This window comes from Ochotona princeps, chromosome 10, assembly GCF_030435755.1.
Source record: "Ochotona princeps isolate mOchPri1 chromosome 10, mOchPri1.hap1, whole genome shotgun sequence".
Classification (NCBI taxonomy): Eukaryota; Metazoa; Chordata; class Mammalia; order Lagomorpha; family Ochotonidae; genus Ochotona; species Ochotona princeps.
The window spans coordinates 69,143,266-69,163,301 of NC_080841.1; the positions used below are offsets into that span (position 1 = coordinate 69,143,266).

General features: G+C 41.0%; 1 protein-coding gene across 1 annotated transcript in view; it reads left to right on the forward strand.

The window, feature by feature from the left end:
- Positions 1–20,036, forward strand: part of ANKRD26 (ankyrin repeat domain containing 26) — an 89,117-nt gene that overhangs the window by 18,369 nt on the left and 50,712 nt on the right. Inside the window, exons 8-15 of the mRNA XM_058669574.1 lie at positions 72–132; positions 224–423; positions 9,097–9,223; positions 11,605–11,666; positions 13,813–13,900; positions 15,394–15,492; positions 16,087–16,115; positions 16,207–16,279. Of these exons, the coding sequence (XP_058525557.1) occupies positions 72–132; positions 224–423; positions 9,097–9,223; positions 11,605–11,666; positions 13,813–13,900; positions 15,394–15,492; positions 16,087–16,115; positions 16,207–16,279 (739 nt within the window). The remainder of the gene's footprint in view (positions 1–71; positions 133–223; positions 424–9,096; positions 9,224–11,604; positions 11,667–13,812; positions 13,901–15,393; positions 15,493–16,086; positions 16,116–16,206; positions 16,280–20,036) is intronic.

Here is a 20,036-nt window from a genome sequence, read left to right on the forward strand (position 1 = left end):
ATAAGAAAAATTAATATTATGGCTATTAAATTCAATTTTTGTAGTCTTAAAGCTGTTATTCTTTTTTTTAGACTGTTCCCAAACCAAACTTAACGAAGTTCTTGACTGCTTCTCAGCAATTCAGGAAAAATAGTAAGCTATTTGAAGACAATTTTTCTTGTGTTATTTACTGATTTGAAATGACAAATATTTTCATAGACTCCTTACTTTGTTTTTACTCTAGTGGAAGCAAAGCATGACACTGTGAAGCCGGAAGATACGACTTTGCTTGACAGGAGTAATTTGAATGGTCAAAATGAAGATGTGGTTAAAACCTCTCCTACGTTGCCCAAAGTCCAGAGCTTTTCTCATTCTGCCTCCCCATCCCCCGAGCCTCTTCTAAAGTATTCCTTCGGGTCTACAGCCGTCCCTGGTCCTGCCAAGGTAAGGCCTTTTCTCCCCATATCATCATCTCTCATTCTCATAATGATGAGAAGGATCCTAGAAATGCTACAACTTAAAATCACAGAAAGCCAAGATACTATCAAGTCAGATATATGGAAAACATTGAGATTTATGAAGGCTAGTGGAAGTTAACAGTTCTTCAGTGTGCCATTATGGAAGGTGAGAATTAGAAAGCTACCCTGAAGAAGAGCTTGACAAATGTGAAAACAACAGGGGAGAATGATGGGAAGAATCTATTGGAGGAAGGCAAGAGCCAGGAAGGTAGCTGAAAGAGAAGCTCCAGTGACCACCTCCTGACGGAGACACCAGTGTAGACAGATGCCCAAGCACTAAGTCACCTTAACAAGATCCGCTGGGGCCAGGTGAGATGCCTCAGTGCCTCATCTTGGAATCAGCACAAGTTACATTGAGGAAAGAATTGCCTGTGTTACTCCTCCCTGAAGTACAAGGAGCACAGCCCGAAGGAATGTCTCTGTCATGGGAGGACAGTGAACTGGATCCCAGTGCCAGGTCCTCTGTTAAAAAATAATTAATTTGTGCTGAGGCCATCAGCCCTTGCCCAGATCCACCAGCCAGGCAGCCTCTACCATCCCTATAGAAAAGGAGACTGCAGCCACACAGAGAAGCCAGGAGAGGGAGCTTAGGAGGACACCTTGAAGCTCAGAGCAGGCCTACTGCTGAGACCTGCCACTTGATAAAGCCCCAAAGCCTCTGCCACCCAGCAGTGCTCCCAGACTGAGCCTCTACACCTGTCCAGCTTCAGGTAGACAGCTGTGCTTCAGGGCCTTGGATTCCTTTGGTGCATATTACCACTTGTTAAAATCAGGTGGGCCTGGAGGTCATTCCTGGGACCTTATGAGGCCCAGGGACTGTGCAACTCAGCTGTCACCAGCCTGGAGCCAGTCTGAGAGGTCCTAACCCCTTCAACACCTATCTCCAGCTTTTAGCAGACAGCAAGAGGCCTGCGGGCCATATGTTGGACATCAGTGCTGAGCTGGAAAAGCCCAGTGATGGCAGAGCCCGAGAGTTTCAGTCCCTAGGCCAGTGTCTACAGATGCAGTTTGTGCGCTTGCCCCAGTGTCAGATGGAGACCCAAGCTATGGTGAGACAGACTTGTGTTGGCACATAATACCACCAAGCTACAGGCTAAGACCCAGATGTGACTCATTTGGAACCTGCCTGAGGAGCTGAGGAGCTGCGTCATTCATCCTACCCACCACTTTGAGAAAATAGCAAGGAAACAGGACTGTTTCAGAATTCAGTGCCAGGCTGATAAATCCAACATGGAGCAGATTCTAGCAGTTCCTTTCCGCAGGCCATTGTCTCAGAGCCTCTGGGCCTACCTTAATGCCCAGGAGTATTCTGTGGTCCTGGTTGATCAGCCAGGATTGGCCTAATAGTTGCAGCATCTGACAGCCAGCCCACACTTGAGCTGCAGACAGACCATAGACCACCTCAGCAGAAAACAGACTTCTTACAGGATCTACAAGAACAGGTGCAAATAAAGCTAGATTACTAAAACTAATCCTGCAGTACAGAAATGTTGTCATTCCCCAATATTCCTCAGGAACTTGCAAGGAACTGTGACCCTTCTTGAAGAGCAAAATGGGGTACCAGAAATCAACCCATCTAGAAGGTGAAATTTCCAAATTGTTAGATAAAAATTACGAAAGAGCTGCTTTATGAAAACTCCACAAAATTCAAGAGCACAGAGAAAAATTATTTAGTATTCTTAATAGTGATTTGATAGAGAGGGAAGTAATTAAGCAACATCAAGCAGAAATTCTTCAACTGAAAATACACTTGGGTGAAATTCAAATCATCATAGAAGACATCAATACCAAATTAGATGGAACAGAAGAATCAATGCTCAGAGACAGGCTTTTTGAAAAGACTGGAAGGAGGGGGAAAAGACAAGAAGAATAAAGAAGGCTTATGAGAAATATGGGATAGTATGAAAAGAAAAAATTGATTAATTGGGATTCAAGTGTTGCTTGAGAATGCTGAAGAAGTAGAAAGTGCATTCAAGGTCTGACTTAGCCTCCAACTGTGATGCCAGCATTGCTTGGAGTACCAGTTCTAATGCCAGCTTCTATACTTCTGATCTAGCTCCCTGCTTGTGCCCTGGGAAAGGAGCAGAGGATAGCCTAGGGGACCCCTGTCCCAGTGTGGGAGACCTGGAGGAAGCTCCTGGCTTTGGATCAACTCAGCTCTGATCATTGCGGCCATTTGGGGAATGAATCGGTAGATGGAAGATCACTCTCTGTTTCTACTTCTCTCTGTAACTTTGTCTTTCAAATAATAATTTTAAAAACAAGACCTTTTTTTAAAAATGCATTCAAAAAATTACAGAAAATTTGCCAAAGCTAGAGAAATATGTATCTATCCAAGTGTAGGAAGGTCAAGAGTTTAGAGTTACATTCAACCCAACTGATTGTGCCCCAAGACATATTATAATCAAATTCTCCAAGATTAAAGGTAAAAAGAATTTTCACTGCTACAGTGGAAAAGAAGCAAATTACACATAAAGGAGTCTCAGTTGTCCTGACTACAAATTTCCCTACAAAAGTCTTGGGGAAGTGGGATGAGACTTTATAGTACTAGAGGGGAAAAAAAAAGTGTCAGCCAATAATACTATATCCAGAAAAATAATCCTTCAGATATAAGGGAGAGATATAAACATTCTAGATGTACAAATGCTGAGAAAAATTATCACCACCAGACATGTTAAAGGGAGTTGTCCAAACTAAAAAACACTAATAAATAAAATATCATGATTAAAAACTCATTGTTAGGGGTTAGTGCCACAGCATAGTAGGCTAAACTTCTGCCTACGGTGCCAGCAAGCCGTACATTCTCTGATTTGAGTTGCGGCTACTCTGTTCCAGTCCTTTTGGCCTAAAAAGGCAGTGGAGGATGGCCCAAGGTCTTAGGACTCTACACTCAGATGGGAGACCCAGAAGAAGCCTCTAACCTCCTGGCTTCAGATCAGCTCAGCTGTGACCTCTCTCCTTATCTCTGTAACTCTGCCCAAAACTTATAAACCTCATTGATAAGAGTAACTACTAACAATGCCAAAATGCTTTGGTATTGTAAACATTGTATAGAAATCACGCATGTCGGGCCCGGCGGCGTGGCCTAGTGGCTAAAGTCCTCGCCTTGAACGCCCCAGGATCCCATATGGCTGCCGGTTCTGATCCCGGCAGCCCCACTTCCCATCCAGCTCCCTGCTTGTGGCCTGGGAAAGCAGTCGAGGACGGCCCAATGCATTGGGACCCTGCACCCGCGTGGGAGACCCGGAAGAGGTTCCTGGTTCCCGGCTTTGGATCTGCGCGCATCAGCCCGTTGCGGCTCACTTGGGGAGTGAAACATCGGACGAAAGATCTTCCTCTCTGTCTCTCCTCTCTGTATATCTGACTTTGTAATAAAATGAATAAATCTTAAAAAAAAAGAAAGAAAGAAATCACGCATGTCTTTATTGTGAAAACCTAAAAAAAAATGTAATGACTGCAGTAAAATGTTGGGGGCGATGCTATAGATAGAGAGCATGAGTAACATCAAGACTTAAAATTGACAGGAGGACGTGAGCATACATGTAGGGTTCTGTGTTGGAATTTCTTATCTCTTTTTCTGCTCCTGTGCTTATAATCAGCTAAGTTGTTATTATTGCAAGATGATTTGTTATAGCCTAACAGGTAACTTAAAGCAAAACGTATTATATAGAGACTTACCAAAAATGATACACCAGGGATCAAAGTGTACCACTAGAAAAAAATCACATAGCCACAAATGGGGTTTGTAATCTAGGAATCATGAAAGGAAGTGCAATAAGAAGAATGTATTTATTTTTTTAAAGATTTATTTATCTTTATTACAAAGGCAGATATACAGAGAGGAGGAGAAACAGAGAGGAAGATCTTCTGTCCCATGATTCACTCCCCAAGTGAGCACAACGGCCAGTAGTGTGCCTATCCAGAGCCAGGAGCCAGGAACCTCCTCCAGGTCTCCCACGTGGGTGCAGGAGCCCAAGGCTTTGAGCCGTCCTTTGACTGCTTTCCCAGGCCACAAGCAGGGAGCTGGATGGGAAGTGGGGCCGTTGGGATTAGAACCGGCACCCATATGGGATCCCAGCATGTTCAAGGCGAGAACTTTAACCACTGTGCTATTGCGCCGGGCCCAGAAAAACGTATTTAAAAATATCAGATTTTCAGGAGAAAGACATTACCTATCAGTAATTACCTTCAAAGTCAATGGAATAATTTCTCCTATTGTAAGACAGAGTGGGGGCCAGCACAGTAGCCTAGTGGCTAAATTCCTCGCTTTGCACAAGCCAATATCCCATGTGTGTACCGGTTCTAATCCCAACGGCCCCACTTCCCATCCAGCTCCCTGATTGTGGCCTGGGAAAACAGTTGAGGATGACCCAAGGCCTTGGGATCCTGCACCCGGGTGGGAGACCCAGAGGAAGTTCCTAGCCCCTGGCTTCGAATCGGCACAGCTACAGCCTTTGCGGCCAGTTGGGGAGTAAATCAACAGATGGAAGAACTTCCTCTCTGTCTCTCCTCCTGTCTATATATCTGACTTTTCAATAAAAATAAAATAAATCTTTTTTAAAAAAAAAGAGTGACCAACTGGGTTAGAAAACAAATGGACCCAACTATATGCTGCTTATAACAAACTTAGTTCACCTTAAGGATATAAGTAGACTGAAAGTAAAAGGATAGAGACAGATATTCCATACAAACAGCACCCCAAAGAAAGAAATAGCTATACTTCTGTTACTAAAATAGTTTACAAATCAAACACAGTAAAAAAAAAAAAAATGACCAGGAAGGAAGATAAAGTGCACAGTACAGTAAGAGAAAATAAAACTTGCAAATATTTGCATCTGATATTGAGGTACTCAAATATATTAGTAGATCTAAGGGGAGAAGTAGATTATAATACAATAACAATAGCTACTTTATCACTCAGCATTCAGAAATTGAGAAATGAACAAGATAGAAATCAAAAAAAGAAAGAGCAGAGTTAGATTGCATCTAGCCTGATTGTACCTAACAGACATCTACAGAACTGTCTGTAAAGCAGCTGCAGAACACACGCTCTCCTCAGTAGTCAAGGATAGATCATGTGGTAGGTCACTAAACAGAGCTAAATGAACTTAAAAATAATGCAAGTCATATTGGGTGTCTTCTCTGATCAAGTGTAATAAAAATAAAATTTAAAAATCGGAAACTACACAAACACATGGCAACTAAATAGTTATTCCTGAATAAGCAATGGCTCAAGGAAGGAATGCAGGAATAGACTAAAACATTTCTTGAAATGAATTAAAGTGGAAGAAAGGTATCAAAAGCTATGAAATACTGCAAAAGCAATGTAAGAATTGTGTAGCGATCAATACCCACATTAAAAAGAAAAAAAGGTGGGGAGAGGGAATCTCTCAAACTACTTATTACTGCGCTCAAGAACTTAGAGAACAATAACCAGTCACATCTTAACTTGTTAAAAGGAAACAGTAAAATCCAGAGCACAAAGAAATGATGGAGACTAATAAGACAATACAAAAAGGTTAATGAGAGAAAGAGAAGGAGAGATGTGTCTCAAGGGCATGGGATTTGAGGTAAAAGCAGAGACTTTAGGACTGGCCACACCCAAATAAAAAGGATTATGAGAGATGATTATAAGTAACTATATGGTAAGAAATTTGATAACCTAGAATTAGCAGCCAAATTCTTGGACATACACAGCTTATGTGGATTAAGTCATGAGCATGGAGGATACCTAAATAGGCCAGTTAAGAGGAATTCACACCAATCATTAAATTATTTCAAAAATAGAAGAGGAAGAAATTTTTAGAAATTCTTCCATGCATCCAAGACCAGCATTACCAAAGCGAGACAAGGACACAGAAAACAGAATTCTCATTGACAATGGTGCATTGTTAGAACAATTGGATGTACACGTGCAGATGAATGAAACCATGCCTTTTTTTCATTAGTTAGAAAAATTAGCTGAAAATGAGTGAAAAGACTTCAGTATGAGACCTGCAAATGCTGACATCCCATATAGGCACCAGTTCATGTCCCAGCTGCTCCACTTCTGGTCCAGCTCCTTGCTTAGGGCCTGGGAAGGCAGTAGGGAAAGGCTCGACTCGAAAAAAGCTCTTGACTCCTGGTGTTAGCCTGTCTCAGTCCTTGCCATTACAGCCATTTGGAAAGCAAACCAATTGATGGGAGATCTTTCTCTGTATCTCATTCTCTCTGTAAATCTGCCTTTCAAATGAAAATAAGTATTTTAAAAAAAAAAAAGAAAAATTAGAGCTGTGAGGGAACCAAAAAGTTGACAGCAGTGAAATGGAAAGGTGTTTATGTTGGCAGTATTAGTTTGAGAGCCCTCCATCCCCACTTCACTGTTGATCTGGCTACCTTTAGTGCACCAGCGAAAGATGATGCAAATACTGGAGCCGCTGCCAACAACATGGGAAAGCCGGCGTAGTTCTTGGCTTCTGGCTTTGACCTGGATTATCACTGTCTCTTTCAGCTGTAGGAAGTGCAAGCCAGATGATGGAAGATATCTCTTTAATTTTCCCCTCTCTATGGCACGCTGCCTTTCTAATAAATACATCGTTTTTAAACTACGTCAATATTCTCTAGTTACTTCAGCATTTCTCTTGTACAACTTAAAAACTTTGTAAGCTTCATTATATTTTTTTTAGTTTTATTTTACTTTTTATGTCATTTGTATTGTTGACAAGGTTGCACACCCATGAGTACCACTGATTAGAGCTGGGAGGGTCAAGATATAGGGGGAGAAGAGTGGGACAAATGCTTCTAATTTTCCTTTTCTTCTTTTTTATCCTGTGTCTGAGGTTGGGAGGAAGGGGAGCCATGGAGGAGATGGGACCTTCTCCCGGCTGCCAAACTATTACTGCCCAGTGTCGGGGGATGTCCACTTGATGTCATCTGGCAAACCCTGATATGGAGAAGAATGTTCCAAGGGTATTGCTTGAGTGGTTGATAGTTCTGAGACACTGTTGGTTTTATTGCTGCAAGGTTGAATAAATCCTTACAAGGTTAAGTTTTTTTTTTAAAGATTTATTTATTTTGTGTGAAAGGTAGGGTAACAGAAAAGAAAAGAGAAAGAGAGATCTTCCAACTGTTAGTTCACTTCCCAAATAGTTGCAACAGCCAGGACTGAGCCTGGCCTAAGCCAAGAGCCAGGAGCTTCATCTGGGCACTCTTCCACTGTATTCCTAGATGTGTTGGTAGGAGCTGTATCAGAAATGAAGAAGCTGGACTCTGAACTGGTGCTTATATGGGATGCCAACATTGCAGGTGATGGCTTAGCCCAGCCTGCCACTAAGAGTGTTAAATATGAATGATGTCAGGACATATACCATGACATAGAAAACTAATCCTCCACTGTGGCACCATCATCCTACATAGATGCTGGCATGAATCCCAGTGCCTCCATGTCTGCTCCAGTTCCCAGCTAATGTGCCTGGGAAGACAGCAGAGCAACACTCAAGTCTTTGGAGCTCCACATCCACCTGAGAAACCTGGAAGAAGCTCCTAGTTCCTGGCTTTGGACCATCCCAGCTCTGTCCATTGTTTTCATTTGGAAAATACTGGTGTAGCTATTATCAGTTTATAATTTGGCCCTGAGTTTCTTGTTTATTTTCCTATCACATTCACAATTAGTGTAGTCTATTTTTAAAATTTATTTAATTTTATTGGAAAGGCAGATATACAGAGAGGAGGAGAGACAGAGGAAGATTTCCATCCAATAATTCACTCCCCAAGTGGCCGTAACAGCCGGAGCTGCACCAATCCGAAGCCAGGAGCCAGGAGCCTCTTTCAGGTCTCCCATGCGGGTGCAGGATCCCAAAACTTTGGGTCATTCTCAACTGCTTTTCCAGGCCACAAGCAGGGAGCTGGATGGGAAGTGGAGCTACTGGGATTAGAACCGGTGCCCATATGGGATCCTGGTGTGTACAAGGTGAGGACTTTAGCCACTAGGCTACTGGGCCAGGCCCATAGTGTAGTCTGTTTTTAACCCATGACTTCAGTATCCCTCTGCCGTGTCTCATACCTCATCCTTCTGTTCCTGCTACCCTGCCTAGAATGCGCTTTACCACGTTGCCACATCTTTGCAGTATTTCCTAGGTTTTCCAGGTAGAACTCACTCTCCTTCCCTTTGTCTCCTTTATTCACTTCAGTTGCTCAACTAATAGAGTATACTTGAACAAGTCAATGTTTTCTTTTCCCTTTTTTTAAAATTTGAAAACAACGATTTATGTACTTTGGTGAAAAGTCAGATTTACAGAAAGAAGGAGAGATAAATATCTTGTATCTGCTGGTTCACTCCCCAAGTGGCTGCAATGGCTAGGGTTGTGCCGATCCAAAGTCAGGAGCCAGGGACTAGGAGCCTCTTCCAGGTCTGCCACACAGGTGGAGGGTCCCAAGGTTTTGCGCCTTCATCTACTGCTTTCCCAGGTCACGGTCAGGGAGCTGGATGGGAAGTGGAGCAGCTGGGTCACAAACTGATGCCCACATGGTACCCAGCGCATGCAAGGTAAGGATTTAGCAACTGAACCATCATGCCAGGCCAGTGGATGTTTTCTGAAATTGTGTTTTCTTGTTTTCATAGGAAGAAATGCCAAAGCCGGAAATTGGAAGAAAAGAAGTTGACATTGATAATGAAAGTGCCGCAAGAGAACAAACGAATAATGATGGATTGACCCATACTGCTGATGTCCACAAGAGTAATAGAAGGGGTGAGTTGGTGTATGTTTGTGAATTATTTTTCTGTGTCTAAATGCTATTTTTAAAGTAATGTGTCTAGATGCAAATAGAGCACTTTTTAAAGATATTCCACTGTTTTGTATCTTTATAGGCTACTGTGACATTTTCATGCTTGTGTACATGTATACAGTGTACATAATAATCTACATTTCCCCTTCTTTGGCATTGCTTTATCGTGAGAGGCTTGTAGCTTCTTTTTTATATGGTACAGAAAATGCACTGTGTTATTGTGAACTGCAGTTCCCCTCCTATTCTGCATAAAACTAGGAACTTATTCATTCTAACTCTTGATCTGCTACTCATTTTTCAAATCTCCACAGTTCACCTCTGGACCTCCCAGCCCCTGCTGATCACCATTCTCTGTGCAGACTGACTGTTTCTGGTTTTGTTTGTGTTTAACTTGCATGTGTGAGTTTAAATATGCAGGACTTATCTTTCTGAGTCTGCCTTCTTTCATTTAAAACGGTGTCCTCCAATTCCATCCATTAATGCTGAAAATCATAGAAGTTCATGTTTTTTTCAGCAGAGTAAGATCCCATCATGAATATATACCACGATTTCTTCACCTATTTATGATGGAACCTTGGTTGATTCCTTGTCTTGGCCATTGTGAACAGTGGCGCAGTACACATGGTGGAGCAAAGATGTCTTAATACAGTAATGTAATGTCTTTGGAATTGCTGGATCCTAAGACAGTTTCATTTCCAGTTTTTAAAGAGGTATCTCTAGTACTTTCTGCAGTTGTTGCATTAATTTACTTTCATACCACTAGTGTGTAAGAATTCTTCTTTTTCCACATCCTCACCAGCACTTCCTACTTTCTTTTTGATGGTACCTATTCTAATAGGTGAGGGGATATCTCACCTGTTTTGGTTTGCATTTCCCTGATGCCTAGTGATACTGATAATTTTTTCCATTTATTTGTTGCCTAGTTATATCTTTTCTTTAGAGGACTGTCTACTCACATCCTTAGCCCATTTCCTAAAAGTTTTGGTTGTTTTGTTGTTGTTTTTCTTGTAAAGTTTTGTGGGTTCCTGATATATTCTATGTGTTAATCCTCTGTCAGATAAGTAGCTCGCAGATATTTTCTTCCTTTCTGTCAGCTCTCTCTTCAGTCTCTTGAATGCTTCCTTTGTTGTGCAGAAACTTCTGAGTTTGATATATTCCCATTTCCTAGTTTTGCTTTTGTTTTTTGCACTTTGAGTTCTCCGAACTATCATTTTCTATACCAATGTCTAACAACTTCATATTTACAGATCTTGCATTTACGTCTCTGATCCATCTTGAGTTGATTCCTGTAGGTATAAAAGATAGGCATCTAATTTCCTTCCTCTGCATTTATATATAACATATATATATGTGTATATATATATATATATTATATATATATATATATTCAGTTTTGCCGTTACCATTTATTGAAAAGACTCCTTTTTCTTTCTCTGATGTATGTTCTTCGTACCTTTGTTGGTTGTAAACGCATGGACTAGGTTCTAAGATTTGTATTGTGTTCTGTTGATCCATGTGTCAGTTTTTATACCAGAGACATAATGGATTTTTTAATAAGATTTCTTTATTTGAAAGCCACAGTTAACAGAGGAGAGAGAGAGAGATCTTCCTTTTTCAGGATCTCTGTGGATATTCTGGATCTTTTGTAACCTATTTGAATTTTAGAATTGCTTTATCTAATTCAGTCTGACCACTCCAGCAAAAATTAATAATAAATTGAGTAGTCACAGAATACAAAATATCTTTAAAAAATTTACAGTTTAACTCACCGTAATGAGTCTGCTTAAAGAGAAATCAAGAAAGAAATCCCATTCCAAATAACTACAAAATTTTGAATAGTTAGGATTGCATTTAAGCAAAGAAGTGAAAAATCTCCAGAATGAAAATTTTAACACTGTTGACAGAAACTACGGAGGACACACACAAAAGTGGAAAAATATCTCTTGCTAATGTTTTACAATAACTAATATTATATTTGTTGTTGTTTAATATAAGGAGAAATCCTAGTGAATATGCAACTGTACAAGAGCTAATATTGTCAAAATACCTATATTTCCTAAAGAAATCTGCAGATTCAGTGCAGTGCCTGTCAAAATGCCAATGAAATCTTTTACAGAATTAGAAAAAAGAATTCTTTTTTAATATTTTTCTTTTGCTATCTTTCTTCATTCTACCAATTTCTTCCTAAAACTTCAATTTCTTTAACCCTCTGAGATTTACTCTTGCCATTGCTTTTTTTTTTTTAATTGGTTGGAATAGTCGTGAATGGAGTTGACCTATGTGTTTATTTAAAATCCTTTGTAATAAATGTTCTCATTAATGGCTGTGTGGGTACCTTTTCTAGACATGATGTCTGCGTTAGGATTTGGTGAAGAGGAAGACATAGAATCACCTTGGGATTCTGAGGTATTGTCACTATTTTTAATATAGTGATTGATAGATATTGAAACAAAGAAGGGATTTTTTTTTCTTTTTAGTTATTTGAGAGACAGAGTAATGCAAAGAGAGAGCTCCAATATGTTGGTTTACTCCCCCAAATGTCTGCAGTGGCAATGGTTTGACAAGGCCAAAGCCAGCGTCTGGAAACTCACTCCAGGGCTCCCAAGTGGGTAACAAGGACTCCATTACTTGAGCCATCAGCTGCTGCCTCTCAGACTGTGTGTTAGCAAGAATGTAGAATCGGGAGCCAGAGCTGGAGCTGGACTGGTTTGTCCAGTATGGGATGCACATGTCGCAGCTTGCATCGTAATTGTTAGACCAAATGGCTGCAAAGGGAGCTTTCCTTTCTTACCTTTGTAATGTCCTAATGTTTTTAACTCACAATTTATAATGTAAGTTTGTGCTGAGTGTATTTCTGCTGCATGGTACAGTCTTACAAGCTGCAGGTTTTATTTAGTGAAACCAGTGAAGCATGCTTCAAAAACACACAGAATCAGTTTGGTGTCTGAAATCAAGTTTGCCATTGCTGTCTGAAAACCAGTGAAAATTTCAAAGTCCAGTTCTTCCATTCGGATGTTGCTTTCTGAAGTTGCATGTTGGTTCTGGTGGTCTTTTTATGATTCGACCCTGAGTGTGCTGCGACCAGAGTCGAAGTGTACAGAAGAGAGATCAGATTCAGGTGTGGCTGTATGAGCCGGCAAATACGTGGCTGTGTTCCATATCATTGTCTCTGATGGGTGTATGAACCTTGTATTAGATGATGTAGAACCACAACCTGGTTCTCGTGCTAAATGGAGACAATATAAGTTTTGTTGTAAAATATCTCCAACAGCTGTTCTATGAAGTGAGACACTGGCAGAAAAGCAATACAGTTTTTGTTCTCTGATTCTTTGGGTGTATATGATCCTAAAGCATTTCATCTTGTGTTTTTGATTATCCTAATGTGATTCCAGGAAGCCAATAATCGGGTGGGATTTTTATTTTTAAATTGTATAGTTTTTTTCTAAAAATACTAAATAAATAAATAAATAAATAAATAAATATTAAAGAATTAACCCAGCTCATCCCATGTCCAAATGGATGATTCTGTCATATGCATAGACATAAACCTAATGAGACTTCAAGAGAAAGAATTTGCACTGTAGTGTTTTCCAATTTGGAACTTGTAAAAATATGTGTAGAAATTAAAAGTATTGTGTATCTGGATTGTCAAGTATGTATTTACAGGGAACGTTCCAGTAAAAAAAAATATATACATATATGCATATATATGGAGAATAGTAAGTATGTGGGATTGTGATAGCAACAGTTTGGATTAGTGATATTTTAATGAAAGAAACTAGAAAATCAAATTCATTCAATAGCTTTGTAGTAGTCATGCTTTTACTAACACTAGTTTAAAATAACAGTGACTTATTTTGTGGTGATACCTGTGGACAGGCACAGGCAGCACTGATCTCTTACACTGAAACAGTTACTGCATAGTGGTCCCAGCACTACTAATTGATTTAAAGACGGACAGTATCACAGTCGGTCTCTTACTATCACAGTTGGAAAAAATGATTTAATGTCAATGACTTCATTCATAAAAATGTTACTAAAGACATGCGAAAAAACATCGTAATTGTCAGTTTTTTAAATTATACATAGAAGCCAAAATTATCACAGTGATTTTCAGTGACTTAATTTATTGGGTACTTTGTCTAAAGGTTAAGCACAGTAAAGCAGCCACAGGGTTTAAGAAAGAACGTGACAGTTATAAATGATATGTGGATTTCTAATTTGGGGTATGTTAAGTTTTGGTAGACTGTTATTGAAAATTTCATGTAGGAAAATAGTGACTTGCTGCTTGAATCTATTGTGAGATTTTGAATGTTTTGACCTTAAATACATTTTGTTGCTGAGTATCAATAATGTGCTTGGCAGAGTTAGTAGAAATGGAGATAAGGCAGATTTGATACACATCTGGAGTTGTATATTGGAATGTTTTGGTTTTCAGTGCACACCTCTTTTTCTTTGCGTCTGCTTGCTTCAAGGTGGGTAATCTTGGTGTCTTCATAGTAAGTGGTTAGGAACCGTCCTACCAGCTCATCATTGACTTTAATTTTGACAGAGCATTTCTGAAAGCCCTCCGCAGAAGTCTACTGATGAGTCTGAAGCTGCAAACCAAAGAAGAAAAAGTATAAATAAGCAAGTAGATGGTAAGAACTAAGTTTTATTTAAAAATTTATTTGACAGAACGCTTATTTAAAATAAAAACACAGCTGTATTCTGACTGCCAAGAAAAGTTACCCATTAAATACACAGTGAGATAAAAGAGAAGTTAAATGAGGATAAATTGTGTGTCTTGCCACATGTCAGCAATCGATTAAATTGTGAATGCTGCTGAAAGAGCTAATAGTCCCATTTCAAGGCATTTTAGTATCTGAGGAATGTCAAGAAATAAAGTCAAGGAAAGGAGGAGGAAATTAATGAGAAAAGCCGAGTGTATAGGAGTGAGGGAAAAGAAGCAGTTGTGAGTAGTGGACGGTGATGAGGTAAAATACTGCTTTTGTGGTCAGCCATCCATGTGTGCAATTTGATGTCATTTGAAGTGCTGTTACTTCACAGAATAACATCCTTAAGGCCAAAATAAGAGTTGGAAAGAAGAGAGTTGGGTTAATTATGGCGAGACCAAGAAAATGTTTTATATCAACTTCAGTTTCAACTTGTGGGATAGAGGGGGAGAAACGTGATACTGGATTCCAGAAGAATCAGTTGAGGGAATGGAATGTGGAAGTAGATTCAGTATACAGCCCATGTTGTCAAATGAATGAGCCACCTTGTTAAGATTCAGCCCATGTGGGGTTCTGCAGCTGTGACAAGACCTCAGGTGACACCTGTGCTGCTGCTGGTCCTCACACCCTGCCCTGAGTCGCATGGACAGAGAAATCTGGAGGAGGAGCCACTGGCTGATGGTTCAAGACCTACCAGGGTAGAGGGAAAGATTTATTTTGCTTTCATTTCTGATCGTGTTTGTGGCTGGAGTGAAGGAACAAAGTGCTAAGGAGACAGAAATGTTAGATGCAAGGTATAAATGCAAGAAAAGAAGTGGTGGGGATAGTTTAAAGAAAGATGGTAGAGAGGAGATGTGCAGACCCCAACTCAGGAGATTCCCTTGGAAAGTGAAGTAGGGGAAGGGAAGAGAAGGGAGGAAAGAAAGAAATTAGTTCAGTGACTTTGTTGTTGATGAGGAGGGAATTAAGAGAACTCTACTTCAAATGACTTCAGAACATGCACACCCAACCAGAAGCCTGGAGATTCCTGGCAGCAGAATGTAGTGCCAAAATCAGAATAAAATACAGTCACTCAGTTCTCTCTCCTTAACTGTTAAGCATTAATAATATGTGGCATTGATGTTAGTTATTAAGGTGGAATTAATTTGAAGATTGACGCATTAACTAATTTTTTAATGACAACTGATATTTTTTATTAGAGAGATGTTTCGTAAAATCCTTGTAAGGACTGACATGGTATACCTAACCAAACTACTTTTGGAAGCAGAAGACATCATAGAGTTCATTCCTTTAATGTGGATATTGTATAAATGTTGCAGTATAAAAGGATACTGATAATTCTGTGACAATTAAACTTATGTTTTCCTTTTTGATAGCTACATTTCAATATTGAAATCTTAATATGCCTTATTTCTTAGATGTGTTTTATATACCTTCTTGCATCAGTGGATCAAGAAATACTAAGACGGCTAAACTAGAAAATACAAGAAGTATAGGCATACCAGTAGCCCACGTGGGTATGGAAAAAAGATGCAAGTTTTTATGAACCTTTATTCTACAAGTGTATATCCAATCTGATCAATTAAGAAAACGTTCTCTGCTAAGAATTGAATTCTACATCCGGCTTAACTGTTGTTGCAACTGTACACTTCCCAAATTATCAGACATGTTAAAGAATACGATAAATACTTGTAGTATAAAGGTAAAAGTGATTTTCCGTGTTGTATTCAAAGTGAGCTCTGCATTCTACCATCAGCTTTGGCATCATGCATTCTTAAAGTCATGTTTGCTTCTCTGATTAAAGAATGCTTTCCTCCTCACCACTCAGCGTATTTGTAATGGTAAATGTGCACTTTTCTTTTTTGATTACTGTCATTTCAAACATAATCTCATTTTCGAAATCTTAACTGCATGTTTTATTAAACCTACCTGGCTTTTCTTTTCTTCAGATTCTTTCCTAATCAAAAAGCAAATCTCCAAACTAAACTTAAAGTGATCATTTTTGAAGCCAGGCTTGAGGATTCAGCTCAGTACTAACTGCATCAGTTTGTGGCTGCCTCTGCCTCTATCATTTTTACATTTAATCGATTATGTGTCTATTCGCTTTTTAGAGTCTCCTGAGAGATACCCTCATCTGAAGGTAATTAAGTTTTATATTTTTGTCTTGAATTATTAACTACATACTGCATGAGGTACACATTAGTAATCATTTTGTTTTAAAACCCATTTAGCCTGCTGTTGAAATGGAAGATTCCATTCCAAGTAAAGCAGCAGGAATAATGGATATACTAACCTCCAGAGCAGGTAAATTGTACAATAGAAATTTTAGTCTGGGAAGAAGTCCACAAAAATATTTAAAATGTTCCAAGTCTTTATGTTCCTATTGCTTTATTTTCTTTTCAGTTTTTATGTAATTAATGCAGATTGAAGGTGTGCATATTTGAGAAGAAAAAAGTTCATAAGAAAAGGGGATTTTAAAAATGTAAGCTTAACTCAGGTGGAAACTGAATCTAATTCTGTCTCTGTTCCTCTGTCTTTTGAGTACATTGAAATTGCATAAACTTAAAAAAAAATAAAGATCCATTAACCATTAGAACTAATGGATTATGACAGGTCATATCTGTGAAACACTGCTACATACTAGAAGAGATTGCGAGTGACAGTGGCAGATACCATTTCATATTCTTTATCCTGCCGTCCTCTGGACAGATCTTGAACTCCACGCTTCTCAGATACTAATCTAGAACCACCACTTCAAACCCTGTGAAAGGAGAGCCATCATTGCATCGCAAGAAGTTAGCTGCTGCCTGCTACCTATAATGTCAGCATCCCGGCTAATGACCTGGGAGAACAGCAGATGAGCCAAGTGCATAGGTCGCTGCCACTGTCTTGGGACAGTTGGAAGAAGCTCCTGGCTCATGGTTTTGTTGTTCCCATCTCAGGAGTGAACCAGCAAACAGAAGATCTCTCTCTCTTTTCTTTCTCTCTTTCCCTCTCCTTGTTTCTCTTACTCTATTTCACTGTCTTTCAAATCATTCAGTCAGATTTTTAGGAAAAACCTGTGTAGAGTTCTTAGTTGTCAAATAATCAGAGGACCTTTGATGATGATGATGATGATGATGATGACAGTGGTGACAATGATGATAATGGTGCTGAAATGATCTTTAAAGCATAACTTCTGGGCTTCTAGCTTTTTGTTTCAGTTTTCCTTTATAAAAGGAAAAGGCAAGTAGATGTGTTATGTATTCATTTCCTGTCTCATTTCATGGTGTGCCATTTGGTTCTAGCTTGGATCTTGACTTCTGTTTTCTTGTGGAAACAGTTAACATTACTTTAAGGCTGTTGTTTTCATACAGATTTATGATGTCCATCCAAGGCTGAAAAGTGATCTGTGAAGATCCTGGTGTATTATAAAAATACCATCTCATTGAAATTAAAACTTTTTATATTCATTTATAGAGTTATTTGAAAACCCATGTCATGTATATTCAAATTTAGAGTGGTTGGATATATTTTTTGTTTGTTTGTTTTAAGGTTTCTTTTAATTTTAGTATTTTATAATACAGTTCCACAGGCTCTGGGATTTCCCTTCCCCCCTCGTCATACCCCCTCCCTCTTCAACTGATTTCCCCATATTATATATATATATATATGATGTTTACATAGTTGATCAGGGTGGGAAGGATCTAGGGTTAGAGAGAAGTGAGTGTGACCATTGTTTCCAAACTTTCTATATCTTCTTCCCATTTAGGTGGGAGAGATAAGGGCATAGGCCATACCCAACCTCCCCACCATCCCAGTACCCAAGAATGGGGAAAGGCCACCCAATATCAACCCAGAGTCACAATGGCGCATGTTCAGAAGATTCTGCCCAGGAGGATGCGATAGTTCTGAAATGCTATAGATTTCACTGATCTATGGATGATGAATCCCTTCCTATGTCCATTGGCTGACACAATCAACCTTATAGTCTCCAATCGCCCAGATGTTTGCTGTCATTGTTTGGCTGGGGTAGTTGTCCTTATGTTCTGTTTTCCATTCACTGCTATGGTACCAGATGTCTTCTGCAAGCCCTGGTGAGCTACCATGTCTTCCATGTGCACCATGGTCTGTTGTCCAGTACTCCACCCTCTATGCTGCGGAAGACCAGTTCTCCTAGGTGAACTCATGGAACTGAGCCAGGAGATCTGAGCTATGCTGGACTGCCCCCAACCCCTGGGGCTCACAGATCCAGCAACCACCTTGCAGGCAGTCACACAGCCCTGGTGACCCAGAACCTGCCGGAACTCGCACCCCTGGAGTTCACGGGTCCAGTCCCCACCAAATCAATGGGCTTGGTGATCTGACACCCCCACCCCTGGGACTCACGGATACAACGCCTACCATGCAGGTGGGCCCAAGGACCTGGGCCAGGACACCCAGGTCCCACTGGGTCCACCCTCCCAGGGCTCACAGAGCCGACACCCACTTCATAATGGGCCCTAGGACCTGGGCCTGAAGACCCAGGGCCAAGCCAGACCCCCACCCTAGAGGCTAACAGGCCCAGCATCTACTATGAAGGCAGGCTCAAGTCCCCGGGCCATGCAACCCAGGACCCACTGGCTCCTCTTTCCCCAGGGCTCATGGACCCAGCTCCTACCACACAGGCAGTCTCAGTGACCTGGACCAGGAGACCCAGGCCCCTTCTGGCCCCCCACCCCTGGAGTTCATAGATTCGGTACCCACAAAACTGGCAAACCCAAAGGTCCCTCTGTCACTGGGGCTCATGGACCCAACACCCACCTCCCCCAGACTAACATGGCTCATCTTCCCTCAGCATCCATCAATGGGTTCTTCAGAAGCCCCCAGTTCCGGCTCAAGTTTGACCTGGCTGGTGATATGGCCCGACTTGGTCCTTCCCACAAACCATCGTGGTTCTCGGTTCTGTCAGTGGATGTTAAGAACTGGCCCAAACTGGCCCACCCCCTGACCTGACCCACATGTATGCTGGCAGGTACTGTGACCTGGTCTGGTTCTTGCGCTTACCTGCAGGGACCGCAACCTGTCAAAGAAATTCACTAAGTTCCTCTATCTAGTCTCTTCCCAGTGGCAGATCTTGCACATTGTTGGATCTCTGGCCCAGTTTGACTTTGTCAACCTGCTGTCCTGGCAGGAACGACATCCTTGCCCAATCAGCCCATACCCTTTCCAGTTCTTACTGTTGGGTGTTGCAGCCCATCCATGTTTCATCTGTGCCCAGACACAGCTCACACATGGTTCGGCAAGAGACAAGACCTAGCTCAGCCCATTCTATACCCTACCCTGTCTCTCTCAAGTACCAGTGGGTGCTGGAGTCTATCCCAGCCTGGTTCTCACCAGACCCAAGCCACACCCATGCCAAAGGAGATTGTAGCCATGTTCAGCCCAGGACAGTGCACTGATTGGCTCTCACATTCACCAGTGGGAATTCCAACCCAGCCAGGGCATCCCTTTAGCTCCCCAACCAGGCCTGTTCCCAGCCACAGTTCTTGCACATGCTAACGGAGATTGCCATTCCACATGGGTGAGCCCACATATGTCCCTGCAAACTCTACCCCCAGACCTGATTCATCCACGTATTTGTTGACTTCATGGCCCAGCCTCACAATGCCTGTTCCCTTTTCTGACGTGTCTGGTGGGTTCCATGATGTAGCCCTTCAAGTAGAGTAGCCTTGTCCATGAAAGTTCCAGAGAAGTCGTTCCTCATCTGCACATGAACCCTACAGTCCCTGCTCATCCCCACCTGTTTCCAAACTCCCTGTAAACCCACACCCACAAGTTCCCAGAGTGCATCCCTGGGTGACCTGCGGGCTTGGCCCAGTGTGGATTCCCCCAGCCAAAGCCACATGGCTGGGAGATTCAGACACCTTTGCCTCTGGCCAGACTTACCTGGACTCCTGGGTATGTTCTATAAATTGAAAAAAAAAAACCCACATATCCTTAAGGAAAATGTATTAACAAACAAAACTCTTACTAAAAAACAAAGTGTGCAGTAGAGATTGCTCAATGACTCAAGCACTAAAAAACGTGGCAAAGATGACAG